At 51.7% G+C, this 20,937-nt stretch overlaps 1 protein-coding gene across 4 annotated transcripts in view; it reads left to right on the top strand.

Moving 5' to 3' along the window:
- The window catches only part of SSBP3 (single stranded DNA binding protein 3), a 154,554-nt gene that overhangs the window by 92,029 nt on the left and 41,588 nt on the right, over positions 1-20,937 (top strand). For all 4 annotated transcript variants that reach the window (XM_074334759.1, XM_074334761.1, XM_074334760.1 and 1 more), the window contains exon 5: positions 18,052-18,141. In XM_074334759.1, the coding sequence (XP_074190860.1) occupies positions 18,052-18,141 (90 nt within the window). The remainder of the gene's footprint in view (positions 1-18,051; positions 18,142-20,937) is intronic.

Below are 20,937 nucleotides of genomic sequence, written 5' to 3'. Positions count from 1 at the left end.
AAGGGGTTGGGAAAGGCAGGGGAGGCAGCCGCCGTCTCAGACTGTCAGCGTCCACATTCTAGCTTAGAATCAGAATTTCACACATGTGGAACAATTAGAGAAAAATAACAGATGGTGTCTGATCAGATGTCACCACTCTGTGAAGCCGTCCCAGACTGCCCCGCTCTCCAGCAGAAAGAATCTTTCCTTTCTCTGGGGTCCCAGAGCCGGGGACAGACCTGTCTGATCGTGTGCATGGCACTGGTTGATAATCGCTCATTTGAACCATGAATTGTGCAACAGCAAATGTTTGTGGAGTGCCTCCATGTGCTGGGTCTGTCCTTGTCCCTTCCTCCTGCCCTAGCCAAGCATTTGCTCTCACGTCTCCACAGCCGGGAATTCCAGGCTCGTGTGTGCTCTCTCTTCTGCTGGGCTCCTGAGCCCCAAGCCCCGCTCTTCCCGTGCGGCCTCTAGACCTTTCTTAGGCCCCTCTTTCTTGGTCCTGGTAGCCCTCTCCTGGTTTGGTCTCGCTGTAAGGCTTTTGGCTGACCTGAAGGAGTCTGTGGAGACTTGGACCAGCCACCAGTCCAGCACCGCTAACCAGCTATGTGATGTCCGCACTCCCTTCTCCCCCCGGGGCCTTCGTTTTCTTGACTTGAAAAAAACTAGGATTGGATTAAAAAATGTCTCTGGGACTGGTTCTGACACTTGAAGTTCCTTTCGGAAATTATGTTGGCCTGGAAATGACCTTTGGTGTGTTGGGCCCTTAGCTGGGCCCTGGAGATGCCTAAGAGGCCATCTGCCTTCTGAGGTCTCACAGTCTAGTGGGAAGGACAGACATAAGCAGAAGGCTAGTCGTGCTGCAGGGACCCAGTCTCTGGGCATCTCAAGACAAGGCCCAGCTGTCTCTAACTGGCTTTACCGAGGTGGTTTTCTGGGTGTGGTGGCATTTTGTGTGGGTCCCCAAAAGAAAAAAGAAATAGAAGTTGGCGACTCAGAAGGACGAGTATGAGGAGCATTCCAGGGCAAGGAAGAGTCTGTGTATTAATAAGTGCTTGGAAGCTTACAAAGACACGCCGTGTCCAGGAAGGAGGGCTTCTGTGGGTGGAGCTGGACCTGTGAAGAGCCCGGCAAAGCCGTGTGTAGCCAGGAGCAGAGTCCACCGAGCTTGTGAGCCTGCACCATTAGTGACCCAGTTAGGTCTGTTTGGAGGAAGGAAGAGGGGTGAGGGGAGGACTGGGGCAGACGCACCCCAGTGGAGGCTGGCACCAGTGCTCCAGGCTTGAGGATCGAGTCCAGCTGGACAGTGGGAAGATGCTCACTGGGGTGTATCGTATGGGAGCCAAGAAGTCCGGCTGGCCCATCGAGAGCTGGCGTGATTGGGAGGATTGCCCACACCTCCGTGACCCTCAGACATTTTCTTAATAATTTGGTGCCTTTGTGCCCAAGAGGGTGGGCTTACGGGTGATTATAAACAGCTTAGATTTCTGAGGGCATTTTTCAAAAGCCACCTCTATCCAAATTATCCAAAGAGGGAAAGCATGGTGGAGTCAGAGGCACCCTGGCCAGGTTCTGCACATGTTTATCTCCCACTGTGGGCCTTTGTTTCCCCTTCGGTGAAATAGAGGGGGTGGGGGAGACATGGGACCAATGCCTGAGGGGTGCCGGCCCGCCCCCATGACTACCGCCTTTGTTTCCTGGGGTTTGAGGATCACACAGGGCAGGGTGGCTCCATTCTTGGCAAGTGGAGTGGAAAATGCCAGTGTCTTAAATCGAGTCCCAGAGGGGGTGGGGATGGGTGTGTGTGTGTACTCTGCTGGGCGTGCCACCAAACATCTCCCTTGGACAGGGCATCTGTGATAGCACAGCTTGGAGCCTGCAGAGTCCCTTCCCTTCTAAAATATTGTCTTCCCTATTAAATATTAATAATAACTGACCACTGACCGTCAGTGGGACCGGACTCCCAGCACACTCTGGGTGGGTGGTGCCCATGTATGTTTGAGTCTCCACGGCTGTCTTTGACCCAGGACAGCACCTTAAACAGAGGGGTCTGTGTGTGTGTGTGTGTGTGTGTGTGTGTGTGTGTGTGTGTGTTTGCTTGCATGTTTTGTTTTTGCTGCTTTGGAGCCACTGCAGAATTTCTCACCACTGCCAAGTTATTTCCTTGGGATATATTTAGATAGACCAAGATGATGGAGAAGTAGGCAATGTGTATTTGCACAGGGATATTTACACACGTTGACCGTGGTGTTTTCGGCGCCGATGTCCAAGGAGCTGGCTCTTTCCTCAGCCCTCCTCACACACTTGTTAGGGAAGGACTGCAGGGCAGCTCCTCTCAGAGGTGGGGGAAGGGTGGAGGAAAGGGTGGGTGGCAGGACAAGTCTTCCAAAGGCGAAGAACAGCCATTTGGACACCAGACCACACCCCTCTGCCCTCTCCTTCCCATTGTGAATGAAGTGTAGGGATTGAAAGCTGCAAAAGGAGTGGGGGGAGGCAGCTGTGAGTCCTCCACTTTGCTCAGAGGGCAGCTGTCTCCTGGTGTGTGGTGGACTTTATAATTGCACCCTGGTAAGGTACGAAATGAAATCACTTGGCAGTTCGTATTTATTGAAAGTCCTAGGGACACCTCTGGCTCCCCAGAGTGGGTCGGCAGATGGGTCCTGCACCCCTGCTCTAAACGCTTCCTGCAGTTCCTGCCTGCCTGCCCCCCTTGCAGTGTGCCCTCTTCTTTCAGTGTGAGTTTGTGCCATTCACATGGCAGCATGGCTTGGTATGGCAGAGGGGTCTGACTTGGGCCAGGGCGGTCCTCGCCATCCTCCCCAGACCTAATCAGCTTACAGTGGGGCAGGGCAGTGCTCGTCTGTTATTAAATTCAGAGCCTCAGTCTGCATGATGGAGGCAACTTTAATAAGATTAGAAAGCTTAACCGAGAGGCCAATTAAATCTGGGCCCGTACCTGTTTGGGCGGCTGTCTAAGTCCCGACCTGCATCTGGAGGCTTCCTGTAGGCCTCTTGGGAGCCTGGCTGGTGAGGGGGGTGGGCAGAAGAGGCCTACCCATCTGGCCAGCCATCCCTGGACCTGCGTTCAGTTTCCCCTAGTCAGGGCAGAAGCAGAACCCAGGAGGGATCTGCTGGAACATTGATCCCCGAGCTCGCAAAAGCTGGATGCCTGCAGCGTCCCCGCAGCCTGGGCAGGGCAGGCAGCTGGGTTGTTGCAGAGGCCCCAGGTGATTTCGATATGCAGCCAGGTTTGGGGACCAGGAATCAAATCGACCCCTTTGTTCTATAGGTGAGAGGAACGGACTCATGAGGACAGTCAGCCAGGGCCTGATTCTGTCACCAGCATCCTCCTTTCTTCCCAGCCCCTTTGATTGTCCACGGGCAGGGCATGCTGTTGCCCTTCCATTCACACCCAGTGTTGTTTTTGTTTCTTCATTTGTGCTTCACACCTGTGTGAGGGAGGCCAGGCAGGGAATGGTGACTGCCCGTTTTATAAATGGGCATGTTATGGTTGCGGAGACCTGCCCCAAACTGTGGCCAGACCAGAGGGTCTGATTGCAGGGCGTAAGGTCTTTCCATGACTGAAGTCTTTTTCCTGGTTCCCCTTCGAGGGGGATATGTGGATTTGTGATGACTGGACCCAGCCAGAAAGAACTGTGACCTTGTGGAGACACTAAACCATCTTGATCTTCACCGGCAAGATAAGTCAGATATGATACAAAGGAGCAGAGTTACCACCTTGAAGGTTGTTGGAAGGAGTAAGTGAGATCAACTTCCCTCAGTGGCCTATTTCCATTCCTGGGATGCAGGATGGGATCACCGTGAGGCTTGACAGGTGAGCACTGCCTGGCTTGTCCCCACGGGGCACGGGCCTGCCTTGGTGGAGCAAAGGCAGAAAGGCTGTCCATTCAACCAGTATGTGCAGAGCACCTGATTGCTACAGGCCAGGCACTGGTCCGGGGGAAGCAGCAGAAACTTCACCTTCGTCACCTCTGCGAAGCAGGACTTACTATCCCAGTTGTCTAGATGACACCGCCAAGTCACGGGCATCTTGGGAGACCCAGGTCCCAGGCTTTTCCTGCCCTTGATCCAGGTCTGTGTGCCACAGGCTGCGTCTGTAACAGAGGGCCTGTGGGACTCCTCCTCTGCTAAGGTTCTAGATGCAAAGTTTCTGAAGGCCCGTGGGTTACCCAGATCGAATCCTAAACTCCTTGGAGAAGATCCAAGCCATGGCCTCAAATGGAATTAGACAAAATAGAAAAGAAACAGACTGCTTACAGTGGATTTGCAGCAGAGCGGGAGCTTGGTTATTCATCGAGCGTAGTCCTGCCATGTCTGTGTGACCTGTAAGTTTCACGCTAGGAACAGAACCAAGATTCAAATTCAGGTTTTTCTCATGTGTCTGACCTTCAGCGATTGAGTGAATAGAGAGGCATAGAGATCTTTGGAAGAGAAAGGCCTCTCTTTGCCCCTTTAACATTTGGGTTTATGAAAGTATGTTCTGTTCTTTAAAGTTACATGTTTATAAAAGAGAAAATAAGGAAGACATTTTCCGGAAGAGCCAGGCCTAGCTTCTTTGTCCAGAAAGCTCTTTTACAGTCCCCTGTCATCAATGGTATTGATTATTAGATATAGTAAATATTTGAATTCTACTTTTTGGAACCAACAGCCCTACAGGGAGATAGCCTTTGTCCATATAATAAGGCCAAGTAGAAAATGCTGGAAGAGTCACAGGTAGAGTTTCACATAGACTTGGAAGATGAAGAAATCATCCTGCCCAGTGCCCAGGGTAGCCTGTGTGATGGATGGATGGATGGATTGGGTTGGTAGAAACCAGGAGGGAGGTGGGCATTCTGGTGGAGGGGACGGCATATGCAAAAGCTGGAGACCAGCGAGTGTTCTCTACAGCTGAAAACAGAGAGGTTGGAATGGGAGGAAGAGGGAGGCTGAGAGGAAACCATAGCCCTTCCATTATCTTTGATTGCTTTAACTCTCCTGCTAACCCCAATAGAGGTATTTATTGTCTTGTATTGGGGTGGGGGCATCTTGAGTCAGAGTGAATTGGCTGCCTCTCTAAATTAGCTAAGCTGGGAGCTAAGCTAAAGCTCGTGCCCTCGAGCCAGTGCTCTGTCCACAACCATGGCAACCTTTGGTTAGTTCATTGATATTGAATATGTTATTGGGTGCTTTGTGAGAGGGTTGCAGGTGGAAAGAGGTATCTTTTAATAGTTTTAGCTCATGAACCTACTCAGGGACTTTAGTGCTTGCTCTGGGCTAGGAAGCAGGGGCGTTTGAGCAGGGCATTGATGGATGACTAGGAGTTCTATAGGTAAGTAAATGGAAGGTGATGGGGGAGCTTGTTGAGTAGAGAAAATAAAAGTACCACAGTGTCCCCCAGGAGTGGGGGGCCTGAGACCTGCTTGGTGAGGGGCTGAAGCTGTTCCAGGACATGGTAAGCACAGGGAATGGGCAGAGCACAGGTGTGCAGCCAGAAGACCCTGTGGGCTCCGAGAGCCTGGTCTCTGCCTCTTGCCCCTCTCTTCTCTCTGCCCCTCACAAGTTTCTCATTTCACATCAAGTGAAGGATAGAACCAGGGAGGAGGAGGAAGATAGCACATTCCTCCTGAGTGAGCTCAGGGCTTGCCCCGTGTCTTGTCTCTGATCCCAAGAACCACATCTGTTATAAACCTGTGGTTTGGATGATCTCGCTGTGAAGAGCAGTCCTCAGATTGGCAGAAGATTTCTTTGTCTGCGGAACACATTTTCTGGGACATGGAGAAAGACGTCTCTGGGTGGGACCTCTGCCTCGCTGTCTGCGTGAGCTGCCATCCAGGCCGAGGAGTGGCCCCCTCCCACCTCCGCCTGTTCCCAAGCCCCTAAGGTAGTAAGCAGGTTCTCTTAGCCCTTTTAAGATTCCTTTGGGAAAAGTGTCTCCTTGGGCTGGTGGAGCAAACATCTGTCTTCAGGGAGGCCAAGAACCAGGGCATCCAACCTGTCGGGAGAAACAGAAGGCTTTGCTTTGGAGATGGAAAGGACGCTCGGCTGAGCCTGGGAGAGGCGGCTGGAGCTTAGCAACTCATAAAGACCACTCGGACCCCCTCACTGCGCCCAGCCTGCTGGGCCCAGCCTTGACTTACTTCCAAAGTGGAAATGACAAGGTGACATTAGCTCCTTGAGGCCACCCCACTGATTCTCATTGCCTTTGTCCTTTTCAGAACTGCCAGCGCTTTGCCCGGCATTAGCTCAAGCAGTCTTCACAGCTGTCCTTCAGGGAGGGGGGGCAGAACGATGATTCCATTTTAATGACCTGACCAGTGGCTCTAGGAGAAGTGGCCTGTCCGCATCATTTGCCAGCAGCGGCTGAGCAGCACCCAGGGTTTCTGATTCCCCAAGGCTTGGGTTTTCCAGGCAGAGGAACAGTGTGTCCTGACACATGCATGGGCATGCAGGGGTGTTTGCACACGGCGTGGGTGTGTGTGGCGGTGATGGTGGTGGTGGTGGTATTTGGAGGGGAGGGCGTAGTTGTATGGATGTAGCCAAGTGGTAAGTTAGTAGTTGACTAAGTTAGTTAGACTTGGAATTTGACCCTGTAGATGTAGTCACTATTCTTGAAAAGCAGGATTTTTTTGCAAGAACTTTTATTCATCCAAAAAATATTTACTGAGCCAGCACCTCCTCTGTGCTGTGCACACCATTCCTGCTTCTATCCCTGGGCAGACAGCTGGCTAATTTAATAAGGAATTAACAGTCCAATGTGACAAGTGCTGTGATGAGGAACACATAGAGGACATAGAAGAGTTATCACCCAGGGGGAGAGAGCGGAGGAGAGTGTTCTAGAGACGGACCGGCCTGTGCGAAGGGCGGTTGGGCATATTCATGAAGTAAATATGGGTGAAATAAAGGCCTTTGTAAGTTGGAAAGTACTGAGTAAATGTAAGTAATAATAGGTCTTTTCTTTTTTCTACTGCCGGGATCTTCCTTTGTACTTTCAGTGCACAGGGATTGATGGAGGGAGGGGAGATGGACCCCTCCATGTGGAATCCCATGTCTGTTTCAGAAGCCAAGGTTTGGTCTAGTTCTCAGTAGATGAACTGCCCTGTCCCCTCAGAAGCCTTTGACCGGTTAGGTCATCTCTGGTCCTTCCAGGCCGGGCTCCTGGCCCCACCCCTTTAGCAGGTTTCTGTCCCAGGTCCTAAAGGATATATGTGTTCTAGGAGGCTCTGGACCCATTTTTTGGGGGATGCTAACAGGAAAGTCCTACCTTGTGTGCCTGGTTGACACCCAACAAATATGTGGACCTTTCGGTGGGGAGCTCTGAAGGGGCAGCCGCATTTTGCTCTGCCGCTCTCGCCAGACCTCTGCAGGCCGCAGACAGAGCTAGGAGACACCTGTTACTATCAGCTGTTGCTGTCCTGTCACACCTGTGACTAGTGTGGGGAGAGAGGGGGTATGTGGTCAAAGCATATCACCTTCGGAGGAGTAGAACCCTCACAGGGGGGCGGGGGGGTGAGTCTCCCTCACCTCCCTGGTGCCCTAGAGGGCTGAGACAGGCCCAGCCATTGCAATCCAGCACCCACCTGTGGGGCACCTGTGTCGGTTGATCTCCCCCACATACGTACTCAGCTGCTGGTGACTGGGCCTGGCAGGTGCCTGGGAGCCAGCTGCCAGGACCTTGGGACAGGTTCTTCTCCTTCTACCTCTTTGGCAGCACTGGCACCTGAGCGGGAGGCGGGTTGGCACCCGGGTTTTAGGCAGGAGAGCCAGCTACGCTGGGTGTGGAGGGCTACCTGAGTGGCCAGTGGCAGAGTCTAAGTGCCCAGCTTCTCAGGGCGTTGTTTGGTCCAATTTCCTTTGCGTTGTGACCTGCATCGTTCTTTATTTGCTAAACCCTCTGAGCAGGCAGCAGTAATAAATCAATTAATGACTGCGATGAATCGTTTCACGGCTGACAAAATAACACTAAAGCCAACAGCTTGCATCTCTCCAGCAGTACCAAAGGATGCTGGTTGACTGGGGTGGGGAACGAAACAGAGACTGTTAGCTAAATGAGCACAATTAGTGAGTGCTTTAAAGGCTTAGGTGGCATCTGCTCAGCTCTGAGCCTGTGCGTCCGACCCCAGAAACCACAGCGGTGTGCTGCTTGTCGGCTTCTTCCCAGCCCATCGTGCGAGCTTTGGGACTCCCAGCCCCTTCTACACACCCCACCCTGGCCAAGTGTCAGCTTCTCAGGTCTGATACCAGGGGACCCTGGTGAACTTTCCAGACTGTGCACGTTCGTCCTGCCCCGACAGAGGATGAGGCGAGGGAGAGTGACTCTCTCCCCACTAAATTGGGTGTCAGCTGAGCAAGTGGACTCCCATTCTTGGAAGATGTTCTGAGGGCCATGCCTTTAACGATTTCTCTTAAACTTGAAAGAAAAAAGTTTCTAGAAGCAGGTGGTTTTTTGTTCTCCGCATACCTCAGTCCTGGCAGGATTAAGTTGTCATTGGAACTAAGTGTGCGTGCGGGTCCACGCCAGGGAATTTTCCACTTTCCAGAAGCCACTGCCAGTGTTCTTGTTAAGGAGCTGTCACTGGCCTACTATGACATGTTTGCAGTTGTAAGTTGCTGCTTTAAGACAGTGAGAGGGTGTGTGTGTGTGTTGCTAATGCTGTAAATCAGGGCCTAATGCTCATCTCTCTTCAAGAAGAAAACCAGTGTTGTACAAATAACGTGCCGTTGATCCACTCAGTACTGTTCATTTGCAGGGGGCACCTCTAGCCCTTAATCTCCCCTGTCTTGCGTGTACACGCCTAGGACCTGCACCCTGTGCCGTATGGCCCAGCTGGGGAGGTGTTTGCACATGGAGGAGGGCACCCTGGCTGGCATCCATGGTATAACCAGGTATTAATTACATGGGGCTCCACCTCTTACACAAATGGTACCCTTTGATCCAATTCCCAGAAGAAGCCGGGTGCTCCCTGGGATGGATGGGCAGGGCCCGGTGGGATTGTGGCCCTGGCCTTCTCAGCACTGGGAAGCCAGTTCTTTTTTTGGGGAAATGTTCTGGCTGGGGTACCTTTTTTTTCATTTCTTAAAAAACAAAAGTGGTATTTTTCTATCATAGGGTTGACAGAGACCACTCCTCAGAAGAATGGCTTCTGTCGAGCAGAGGATGCTGTCCTCCGATAGCCCTGTCCCCTTGGCATTCCCCACCCTACTACACTACTCTGTGTTCATAGCATCATACAAAGTCAGCATGTGTGTCGGCTGCCTGGTCCTGTGTCGCTGGCTCAGGGCCTGCTTCTGTTTGCTGAGCTCCAATCACGCCTGAGCTCCTTACCTGAGAGTCATATTTAAGTTCCCCACATGCCAGCAGAGGGTAGGGGGCTCCCCTCCTCTACAGATGATGAAGAAGGGCTCAGAAAGGTAAAGTGCCGCGAACCCCAGCTCCAGGAGCATGGAAGCTGGGCCTTGAACCCAGACCTCTCTGCTGCCTTTAAGCATCAGTTTCAAAATGTAGGCTAGAGAATCAGAGACATGGCTAAGAGCTGGGCAGACCTATACTTGACTTCCAGTTCTGCCCATTTTGAGGGGTGTGACCTTTAACAAGTCCCTTGACATCTTGGAGCCTCCATTGTCTCATCTGTAGTTCCTACTGGGTTGTTGGGTGGATTGGGTAGGGACAGACACGGGACAAGCTACACTAAGATGAGCTGGGCAACCTGGGTCAGCAGCCAGAGCCTTCGCAGGTTGGGTGGGCGGCTCCGCTCCTACAGAAGAGCCCCCCCCCCCCCGTGGGGGAGGGAATGTGAGTAAGCCCCCATGCCCAACCCATAAACCAAAGGTGGGATGAAGCTCTGGGGAGGGCAGAGGCCTAGTAGGATTTGTGCTGTGAAGGAGAGGCTGTCAGAAAGCCTAGTGTTCAGGGAGGGTTAAGATGACAGCAGTAATCTCTCACCTCCGTATCACCTCCTGCATCTTCATGTCCTGCCGTCCTTTAAGGCCCCAGCTTGAGTGCCACCTCTTCCCTAAAGCCTCCCTGATCCCCCTAATCCTCGCCTCTCAGGGCCTGCCCAGAGCGCCTTCCCACATCCCTCAGTTCTCTGTCACTGAGACTCATTTCATCCTCTAGACCTTGAGGGCAGAGCCCTGCCTCTGTTATCCCCCGTCCCTGCGGCCACAGTGCATCCTGGGCAGCCCCAGGAGCTAGTGTCTGCAAAATGTATTCGACGTGTATAATGCACTCGTAACCTGTGTGAGCTCCCACCTACCCGTTTCTCCTCTCCCCAGGCTAATTTGGCAGTTAGATCCAATAGTCTTCTGTGGGATCTTGTGTATGCACACAAACGTGCATGCACACACACCACACCACACCCCCTTGGTGAATGCCGACTCAGTAAAGTATTTGCCAAAAGGAGCCGAGGTAGGAGGTCAGTCTGCTTAGGGAAGAGCACGACATACAGTTGACGTCAAACACAAAGAATGCACTGTGCTTGCCTTCTGTTTGTAATGTCCCATCCGTTGTTTCTTTTCAGAAGCACCGAAGAGCACACAGAGCTCTTCTTGGGAACCGCAGGCGTTGGTTGGGGGTAGGGAAGACACCGTTAAGATACTGTAGTTCTCGGTGCCTCAGTTTCCTTACCAGTAAACAGAAATGACATCTTCCCACGGACGTTGAGGAGTAAACAGTACCCCCTTCCCTCTCTCCTGGCCTCCAAGATCAGTTGGTTTTTCTCTGCATTCCCTCTGCGTTCCTACATTCATCCCCTGATCCTAGGGGACAGAAGTGAGATGGGGACTTCCGGGAAGAAGCTCTGGTATCGGAATAGCCCTCAGTTGGGTCTGATAGCCTTGCTGTGGCAGGTTGGGGCTTCTTTTTGCCTACGCGTGGCCTGCCTGAGCGCTCAGGGTGACACCCACCATTTCATTGGTACAGCAGGGCCTCAGTCACCTGGTTTGGAGCTGAGCAGAGGCAAAGGGGCAGGAAGGTTTGTCCAAGTCACACAGTAGGTGGTTTGCAACCCGAGCTGGAACCCTGATCCCCCGGACCCTCAGTCTAGGGCGCTTCTCCAGGAAACCCCAGCCAGTACTAGGTATTGTGGCTCTCTCCTTTCACAGAGGGGAAACTGAGGCTGACACAATCAGCATGGCTCTGATGTGGCAGAGTGGAGATCAAGCCCACATATTCTGATGTATAGTGTGGTTTTGCCGTGTCCCGACGGTGGGCCACCCCAAATTAACACAGCCCACAGCTTCCCAAGGCAGCTTACTCTGGTATTCTGATCGGAAGAAGCTTTTTGTCGCTCAGAGCACCTAGTGCTGGACCCCGGGCCCTCCCTCGGCTCTGGGAGAGCACGTCCACTCCTCCTACCACGTGATGGCCCCCTGGCTATTTGGAGGCAGGGATCCTGTGTCACTCCTGTGTGTCATCTGAACCTATTTTTAACCTCAGCTGGTTCTGTCTCTTCACGTAGCAACAGCTCTGTTTTCTCCAAGCTGCAGCTAGAGAGCCCCTGGTCTTCAAAACTGATTCTTCGCTGTGGTTTTACTGTGGTCCGTGCATAAAACCAGGAGGCCTCTTCCTGTACCTTTCCCTCTTTTGACCCTACTTTCTCGGTCTTGGCCTTTCCATCTGGGTGATGCCATTCCCTTTTTTTCTCTCCATTCCCTTAGCTAAGTCTTTAGTTTGCCGATGCTGCTAAAATTCCCTCTAGGAACCTTGGCTCGGGGGGGACCCAGGTCACTGCAGTATTTTGCACAGAATGCTGAAGCCTCTGCTTGGTGACTCCAGCTTGATGACATCCCTCCTCCCCCAGACACGAGCATCGCTCCCAGGCCTTTGTTTCTCACTTGCCCTCTTCGTGTCATCCGTGCGGGAGTGTCCTCACTCCCTGCGTGACCTCCATTTCTGCACACAGCCGTACCCACGTACCCCGGGATGCTTGACCACGTGGCCTGTGTTGAGTTTCAGTTAAGGAAGGCTGCACTTGGTGGTTTCACATGTGGGCCCCGTGCTGCTACACGCCTGAGTATTGGGGTGGGGCGAGGAGGGAGGGGATTTGCAGAGCGGAGTTCCATTTTGCAGCCTTGTAAATCAGGCAGGAGGGGTTGGCCAATCTGGCAGGACTCCTGCGGTTCGCTCTGAGCATTTTTTTATTGTTCAGTTTTCCAGGAGCGTCATAGAACCATTTTAAAAAGGGAATAAAAATGGGTGGGTGGGTGGGGGGGTCCCATGCTAGTTCATGAGTCAGGATAACTGGGGTTCTCGGGGTGAAGCTGGAAGATGTCTTGTAGGGAACGACCCCAGACCCTCACTTCTTGAAGGAAACACGAACACTTGTCACCTACCACGAGATACTACGGTACTCGGTAGGAGGCTCCTGGGAGCTGGTCTCCTGCTTCCTCTGGGCCGACCCCACTGTTCCGGGAACCCCAGGGGACTTCTTTCACAGAGTGAGGACCCCACATCCGGGGCTCGCCAAGTCCGTTTGTTCTTGGAGCCTTTGGTTCTCTGGTGGTGGGGTGGTGTGTTCATCCGTGGCACATTGGGACGCTTCATACTGAGTAAGATGAGGTTCTCAGAGGCCAGACTTCTGTTTAGAATTCTGCCCTATTGCCTAGAGCAGAAGAAAAGTCCAAATTCCTTAGCACAGCTTTCAAGGCTCCTCCCAGTCGTTCAGCTTCCAAGGCTCCAGGTTTGAACCCTGCTTCTGTACTAGGCAGGAGCGGGGAGAGGAGAATAGACTTGTTCTGGGGTAGCAGAGGTGTTTGAATATCCCCTCCCTGTTGAAAGCAGATTTGGATAGTGAGGGATGCCTATAGTTAACAGCCATGCGTGTGAAACCAGCTGGCGTGTGTCTGGAGCACATGAAGGGGGCCCCAGGGTTGTGGAACCACCCGGGGATCAGAAAGAAACCTCCTCTTTAGGGAGAAAGTTATGGGATCAGTCCTCCTTGGAAGTCTCCCTGGCTGTGAACAAAAATAAAATACTTTGCAGGAGAACTTTGAGAGCTTCAGGCAGTTGTCTGAAGGTACCTCGGACTTTTCCAGTTGACTACTCAGCAGGCTTAGAGGAGGCAGCTGGCTAGAGTGGGCCACGCACCCTGCAAGGCCTGTCTTCTATTTAGAAAAGAATTTTAAGTTAGTTTTGTGAAAACGCACGACTTACCAAACTGCATGCCTGATTTGATTTCTGCTTTTTTTAGTCCATGTATGTATGCATATATGGATACATGTTGGTGAGGAGCACGTGGGGCGAGCGGTGGGGTGGGGGGAGCCCAAAAGTCATCGGCTGTTATCTGCAGGCTCCGATAACAAGTGGGTTTCTGGGTGGTTTTTAATCTTTCACCTCTAAATGGTCTATAATGAACAGAGAAGAGTTAAAATTCAGGATTCTCTGGAAAGAGGATCAACCTCCTGTACATGCAAGAGCTGCTGTTTCCGGTCCTTGCCCGCCCGACTGGGTGTGTGGACTGGGCTGAGCATTTGGAAGACGGGCCCTTGGGGTCATCTCTGACCCCTCCATCGGACACGTAGGGAAAATGAGGTCCAGAGCGAGAAAGGGCTCGTCCGTGGGCTCCCAGCTAGGACTGAGCCCACATGGAGGGGGTCTCTCTCTGGCTTCTGAGGCCAGCGCTCTTTCCTCTCCTCCTCCAGTGGGGGACTTCTGTTCTCTCACCTACTGCAGCCCCAGCCTGCTGTAGGCCTCAGTAAATGTCAGGGGGTTTCGGTTTGGGTTTTGTGTTTTTAGAGAAAACTCACATGAGACGCTTTGCTGAGTGCCTTAATGGAGCTCTAACTCAAAGTTGGAAACCGCAGGGAGAGACTGGTTCCTAGCAATCGGAAAGGCCTGGCTCCAGATGGCCAGGTTTGAGCAGGTCTTTGAATAATAAAAGTCATAATCATTTATTGAACACCTGCTGTATGCCTCACATTGTGCTGGGTATTGGATGTGGGTAAACTGGCCCCTGCTGTTGAGGTGTGGGGGTGGGGCAGTGTCATGCTGGTAGATGTCATGGGGTGGGAATCCCTTGGATTGGATTTGAGACAAACAATAATTTCTTAACCCTTTTGTTGCCCTGTAATACCAGTTGCTGCCTTTCGTTTTCTTCTTCCTGCTTTTCTGCCCTTTGGAAAGTTTTCGTTATTCACACGTTTTCACTTCATAATCAAAGACTAGCAATAACTGTCATAATTCAGGACACAGATTTTCTTTTTTTTTAATTGGGGAATATTGGGGAGCAGTGTGTTTTTCCAGGACCCATCAGCTCTAAGTTAAGCCGTTGTTTTCAGTCTAGTTGTGGAGGGCGCAGCTCACTGGCCCATGTGGGAATCAAACTGGCAACCTTGGTGTTAGGAGCCCTGCGTTCTAGCCAACTGAGCCAACCGGCTGCGCCCGGGACACAGATTTTTAAGCACTGCAGAACTACGGCCTCCTCAGTCACTGCCAACATGGCTTTCGTGTCATGGAAGGGTAGCAGAAGCCCTCCAGCCAGCTGTCAGAGAATCACAGTATTTGTGTACTAGAACCGTGGTTACCCCACCTGATGTCAAAGGACCATAGAGACCCCTTACGCCCCCCCCCCCCCACGCACACACACATAGACCCCAGTTTCTAGAACCATTGATTTATTCTTGATTTCGTAGAAAATAAGATATTGGCATGAGGGGACAAGTCATGTTCCCAGGTTCAAGTTTTCATTTAAAAGATTTTTTTAAAAATTGTAATATATCCTTATGTTATATCCATAATGTATAAAGAGCTCTTGTATATCACTAAGGGAAAAAGTCACATACCCAAATAGCAAAGGGCGTGAATGTTTTACCATAAAAGTAAATCTACAAAGGGCCTGTGTAAACCATTTCAAAAGGTAATGATCTAAAAGGTAAGTCAGATACCAAAGAGCTATCCTTTTATAACTAGCAAGTCAGCAAACACTGATGTAATGCCTGTTAATTAAATTGGTTAAATAATGATACCTCTATTGAATATTAGGCTCATTTTAAAAATCATGTTTTCTTTGACCGTTTAATAGGGGGAGGGGGAGGTGCTTGTGACATTATGTAACAAAATACAGTGACCGATTTTTATTTTTTTAACTTTGCTGTGTTCTTTAATAAGGAAGTGGATTTATGCTCAGGGATAAACGCTAATTTAAAGAATTGAATTGGTGACTTTCAGGTCTTTCTTTAAAAACAAAGCATTGTTTCTGGGCTGTTAGCTGAGGAAGAGTAGGTCTTGATTCTGTTCCCTCCCACCCACCTTGAAGGCCCTGCTGGCTTCTAAGTTCGGCACCAATCTGAGGGTGGAATCCTGACCTGAAAACCGGGATGGCCACTTGGGGACAGGGTCTGGCCAAAGCTGGATCAGCCACCCCAGCTGGCTCCTCAGTGCAAAGCTCCCCCTGTTGCAGAGCTGCCCGCCCAGGCCGCGGCCAAGCAGGGGGAGACATGCATACGGGTGGAGCCTCGCACTTGAGCCTGCTCTCCAACCAGATGTTTGTTTCCTCATCTGTAAAGTGGGGGTGCTTGTATCTATCTCAGAAGGCCATCTGGGGGTTCGGGGAAGCATGGTGTGAAAGCACCCGCCCCATTTCTGAGCCGGATGGCCCTTGCCTTTCACACCACCCAGGGCTGGGCCTCCATTAGGTCGTCTCACATCATAGGAGGAGCTCCATTTTTCTCATCTTCATCCTAAGAACAAGTCACTGCCACATTTGTTGAATCAGACATTTATTCAGGGCGAGAGAGGGTTTTGGTTCCCCAAATTTATTGGCTACTCCCACCTGCCTTCTAATCGTGCTTTTTGGTCCACCCACCCTGCTTCACTCACGGCCTTGAATGAAGACGTGACTGATGGGAGAAAGACCTTGTCCTGGGAGAGCACCCCTGTTTTGGAAAGATGTTAGTTCTCTTCCAAATTTCTATACACATACACACATACATACACACACACACACACACACACACACACACAAGAACTTTTTTCTTTTGGTAGGGAGGCAACTTTTATAAGTGATCGGAAGTTTGGAAGGATGAGAGATAAAAATAAGCAAGAAAATTTTGCCATTGAAAAATTGGAGATAATAAAAACACATGCTAAAACTCTGATCTTTAGAATGGAGTGTGAGAGACATAGGACAGAATTAGAAAGCTCAGAAACAGACCCCAACCCTTTGTAAGAATTTGGTCTCTGATTTCAAATGAGTTGGGGGGAAATCGTGCTGAGGCTATTGACTGTTTGAGGAGTAAAATCCATATTCTTTACCAAAATGAGTTCCTGAAGGATTAGAGTTAAATGTAAAACTGTGTTCTCTGAAAGAACTTGAAGAAAATACAGGTGGATGTTTACCTCACCCCATTTTTTTTTTTTTTTTAACTTTTCTGCTCCTACTGCTGAGGAGTAATTGTTGGCTGTAAATCAGGAAAAGCTGCATTTTCACAGAACCGCTAACCACATACAAACAGTGCAGCTAATGGATAACCTGGTGTATTCCCCCAGGCGGCCCTCATCCCAGATAACACTGGGGCGGTGGCTTCTCCTCCTTCTGAGTGGCTCTATGGCCTCAAACCTGGGGAGGTGGGAAGACCTCATCTATGATATTTTGGGGGTGCTTGTAACATTACAGGATGGTTGGCAGAATCTCTTTAGTGACAGACAGCGTTGCTTTTCTGTAGGCAGAATCATTGTGAAATGTTGGGCCAGAGCAGCCAGACTGACAGCATGCACCCCATTCTCTTTACCTGGGGTCTGTTGAAACATCCACTGCGTGCCTGCATTAAGCCTTTCTTGCTCCCAGATTACCGAGCTTTCTCGGTTTATAAAACACAGCTCATCCCCTCACTTAATACTCCACAACCCTGATGAGCAGGCGGGACAACAGCCATCCCCACTTTTTATAGGAAACGAATGGAAAAAGGCCCACTGGCTTGCTCACTGTCATCCCTCGCTAGTACAGGCACCAGCGCGTGAACCCAGATGCATTGTTCCCAAGGTGATCTGCTCATCTTGATGCATGCAGTGTGTTCGTGGGACTCCTATGTTGCCTCATTTCCTTCCTTCAGAGTTGGAAGTCAGGAGTTCTGGGTCCTATTTCCTAACTGAGGAAAGGGAAGGAGGAGCGACTTCTTCACGGTGGTGATGGCAGGCTCCATTCATAAGAAAAAAAGAGGTGTTTCTGACCCCGAGGGGCTCACACTTGTCTCCTAGAACCAGTCAGACCCCTGGGAGATGAATAGTGATTCCGTTTCAAATTCTCCATCCTGGTGGGTTTTAGGAACCACTGAGGCTGGAGCTAAGCTTCCTGGAAGAGGAGCCCCTGGGAACTTTAGAATTGGTGGGGAAGAGCTGGGCATGGGCCCAGGTGGGGGGGTCAGGCCTGTGCCTTCCTGATCAGCGTCCCCCTGCCAGTGCGAGCACGGGGCCAGGCACAGACACGCCAACCACACGAACAGGTGGGACGCAGATTGTCTGGAAGGAGGCCAGACTGGGGCGAGCAACGTCTGTTCACCCCTGGGAGGCATTTGTTGAGGCAGATGTACCAGGAAAATGCCAGAATAGCAGTGTTTAAAAGGAAAGGTAACGACAGTCCCCCACGGTGTACAGCCCACCTCATGTCCTACGACACCCGGGACACTGAGGGGGCCAAAAGCGCACCTGCCGTCCCTCTCCCTCTCCAGGGATGTTTCCCACGGGGGGCTGATTATTCCTTAAGTCATGGATATTTATGGGTCTTCTGTACAACATGCCACCCTCTTGGAGAGGGCACAGATATTTATGAAGCACCTCGCCTGCCCTGAAGGAGCTTCATAAAGCAGCTGCGTGGGTAAGACAGAGCCTCCTTACATTAAGAACAGCTACTGCGTGTGGGCCACCCACTGCTGCTCTGCAGTGTGTGTGCTGAGTAGTGGACGTTGTTCTCCCATTTTAGAGATGAGGAAATGGAGCCTCAGAGCTCATCACTTGCCCAGGAAGTGACACCTGAGAAGGTGGTATTTGAGGAGGGTCTGCGGAGGATGTGGGTAGATGAGAGGTGGGGGCCGGGGGTTTGTGGGTGTGGCCTCTAACTCCCCTCCTTCCTGTCTCCACAGAGTGCAGCAGCCGCCCCGAGCCCCGTGCTTGGCAACATTCCCCCCAACGATGGGATGCCCGGAGGCCCCATCCCGCCGGGTTTCTTTCAGGTACGTGCTGGGCCCCCAGTGGGTCCTATGCTCCTTTCACTCCAGGCCAGGCTCGGGCAGTCGGGAGGGAGGGAGAGAGAGAGAGAGAAGTCAGTAGTAGCTCAGTTTGCCATGGTCTAAATACTGTTGCTCTGTGTTGGTTCAAGCCCTTCCCTTCCCATCCTTTTCTCCACCCCTTCCAAAAATCACGGAGGGGAGAAAAGAGATGGAGAGCAGACACCTCCTGCATGGACTGGAGTTTATTGTCTTCACACCCACTTCACTTCATAGCTGCCCCTGGTCAGGGAAGCTGCTTCTAAGTCTGTGTGGAGCTGTCTTTTAACAAAGGCTTTTTTTTTTTTTTAAACAAGTAAACTGTTCTTTGTTTCTGTTGTGTTGCTGCTGTTGTTGTCATTGTTTACTTTGCCTGTCCAAACTACAAACCTTAGGCGTAATCTAAAAAAACAAAAATCCCACCATCCTGGCAGGTCCCAGCATCCTTTCCCTCTGGTTAACCACTCGATTTTTTCCGTGTGTGATCACAGACGGCATCCCACGAGCATCTGTAGCCGCACTCGGCTCCGCCAAATGCAAGAGCAGATCCCACGTGGGCCAAGAGCCTGGCCTTTTTCAAAAGACACCTTGTTGGGTTGTGGGGCACTTGCTGTGTTGTCTGTGTTGGGTGCGACTTCTGCCCTCTCAGTGCCGCCTCCTCCACCTCTGCCGTTCCCTCCCAGGGCGCTCATTCCGACCAGATTGAGACTGGAAGTGCCGTCTTAGAGAGGTGTCGGCATGCAGCGCGGGAAGGAACTTTTATGATGAAGCCCTTAACATGCCGTTCTTTCAGACCTGTCTGTGGCTGGGTTGGAGAATCTGAGTTCCCCATACCTTTTGAAAGGTTAGCACTTACAGATAAGACTATGGAAGGAGCAGTTGTGTGGAAAAGAAGGCAGAGATTTCTCTGTGAAGCCCAAGAATTCTAAACTGGGACCAATGAGGCAGAGTCCATGGGGACTTGAGCTGGGTAGAACCAGAATTTTACGTCATGTGCGTGCAGCAGTGGGTCACGGGGCTGCAGGAGGCAGGGGGCTCCCTGGCCCTGGAGCTATCTGAGCAACAACGGGACAGACACCTCTTAGAGATGTTAAGGGTGGGAGATGACCTAGAAGACACTTCTACTTTGTAAGATTTCACATTTCGGTGGATGTTAGCTCCCAGGAGAGGAGGGTTAGGACATACTGTTCACCAGCCAGGAAGGGAATCAGTGACATAAGGGTGTTCCCTAAAAACAGAAACAGTGGGTGGCCCACCAAGATGGCGGTGAGGGGAGTGAGAGGGACAAGGCATTGGATGGCCACACATGTCTCTGTATGGGTTCCTAGCATGCTGCCCAAACTGGGGCCTTGTTCCAGGGGTGGAAATGGGTGCAGCCTCAGAAATTGGTGTGTAGGCTCCAGGTTGGAACAGCCCAGGCATTGCCCAGGGCTCAGCTTGGGGTTAGGCCACGGGCATCGGGGCCAGACTTCAAAGGAAAGATGTTCAAATCCTTGGAAACCCATGGACCAAGGAAAGAGAATCCAGGAGGACTTCTGCCCTTGAAACCCAAGGGGCTACTGTCTGAGAGGGTCATCCAGGCCAAGAGGCAGCTGCCATCTGGCCACTGCAGATGGGCGTTGTGTAACCCAGCGGATGGTCTTTCCCACAGGTGTTCTACCTGGTTGGGCCTTCTTTCCCAGGCTCCTGTGTCCTCACCGATGGTGCCGTGGATGCCCTCGATACAGAGCAGATGGGGCTTTCCTGCCTGGCACACAGAGCGCATCGAGGTACCAGGCTCTACCTGTGTGCGTCTCCATTGAGGCTGCTTGCTGCTGTCTGGTGCCTAGTGCAAGCCACTGTGCTGGGAAGAGGTGGACAATAGCCAGCTGTGTTTTCTTAAATAGGCCATTAACTTCTATTTTGGCCTGAGTCTGGGGCAAGGCAAGGTCTGCCTGATATGTGGGCAGCTCCCAACTTCCTGCTTTGGTATAATTGTCCATGGTTAAGGCCTAATTCCAGACATACTTCTTGGGCCCTCCCCTGTGACGTTCAGGGGTGTGTGGTCAGAAAGCCCAGACCGATTCCTGTCCTTATTTAGCCGCCACCAGTCACCATCACACAGAGGTGACTCTTGGACCCTCTTGACTTGCAGTCTTTTCTGATCCCCTGTCAGGGTGAACCATCAAAAGCTGGCTGGGTCATTGAGCAGAGAGCTGTGTGCCCTGGCCTCTCTGCTTCCTGGGAGACTTGGGCTGAAATTCCCCCCTCTCCCCTCCCTGGAGCATCATTTCCCCATTAGTCAGATGGTGGGGTCCTTCCTGGCCGTGATGCTGAACCGCTCGGGCTGGATCGCTGCGAAAGGGAAAGGCTATCTCTCTGGCAGGAGGTAGTGGCTGCCCATTTCCGGAACAGGCTGGCTCACAACAGGAATACTTGCTATTGATTGCCGGCCCTGCCCCTCGCTCATCTTGCAGGCGGTCACTCTGATATTAGAAGGGAAGTAGAGATGGTATCGAGGGTTTTATCTGCTGCCAACAATTACACTTTTCCCCCTGCTTGGCCGCGGCCTGGGCGGGCAGCTCTGCAACAGGGGGATCTTTGCACTGAGGAGCCAGCTGGGGTGGCTGATCCAGCTTTGGCCAGACCCTGTCCCCAAGTGGCCGGCCCGGTTTTCAGGTCAGGACTCCACCCCCAGTTGGTGCTAAAGTTAGAAGCCAGAGGGGCCTTCAGGGTGGGTGGGAGGGAACAGCCGTCTACCCCCCATCCTGGCCCCTCAGGAAG

This window comes from Rhinolophus sinicus, linkage group LG06 (assembly GCF_036562045.2).
Source record: "Rhinolophus sinicus isolate RSC01 linkage group LG06, ASM3656204v1, whole genome shotgun sequence".
In the NCBI taxonomy this organism is placed as follows: domain Eukaryota; kingdom Metazoa; phylum Chordata; class Mammalia; order Chiroptera; family Rhinolophidae; genus Rhinolophus; species Rhinolophus sinicus.
This window is presented reverse-complemented; position numbering and strand designations above follow the sequence as displayed.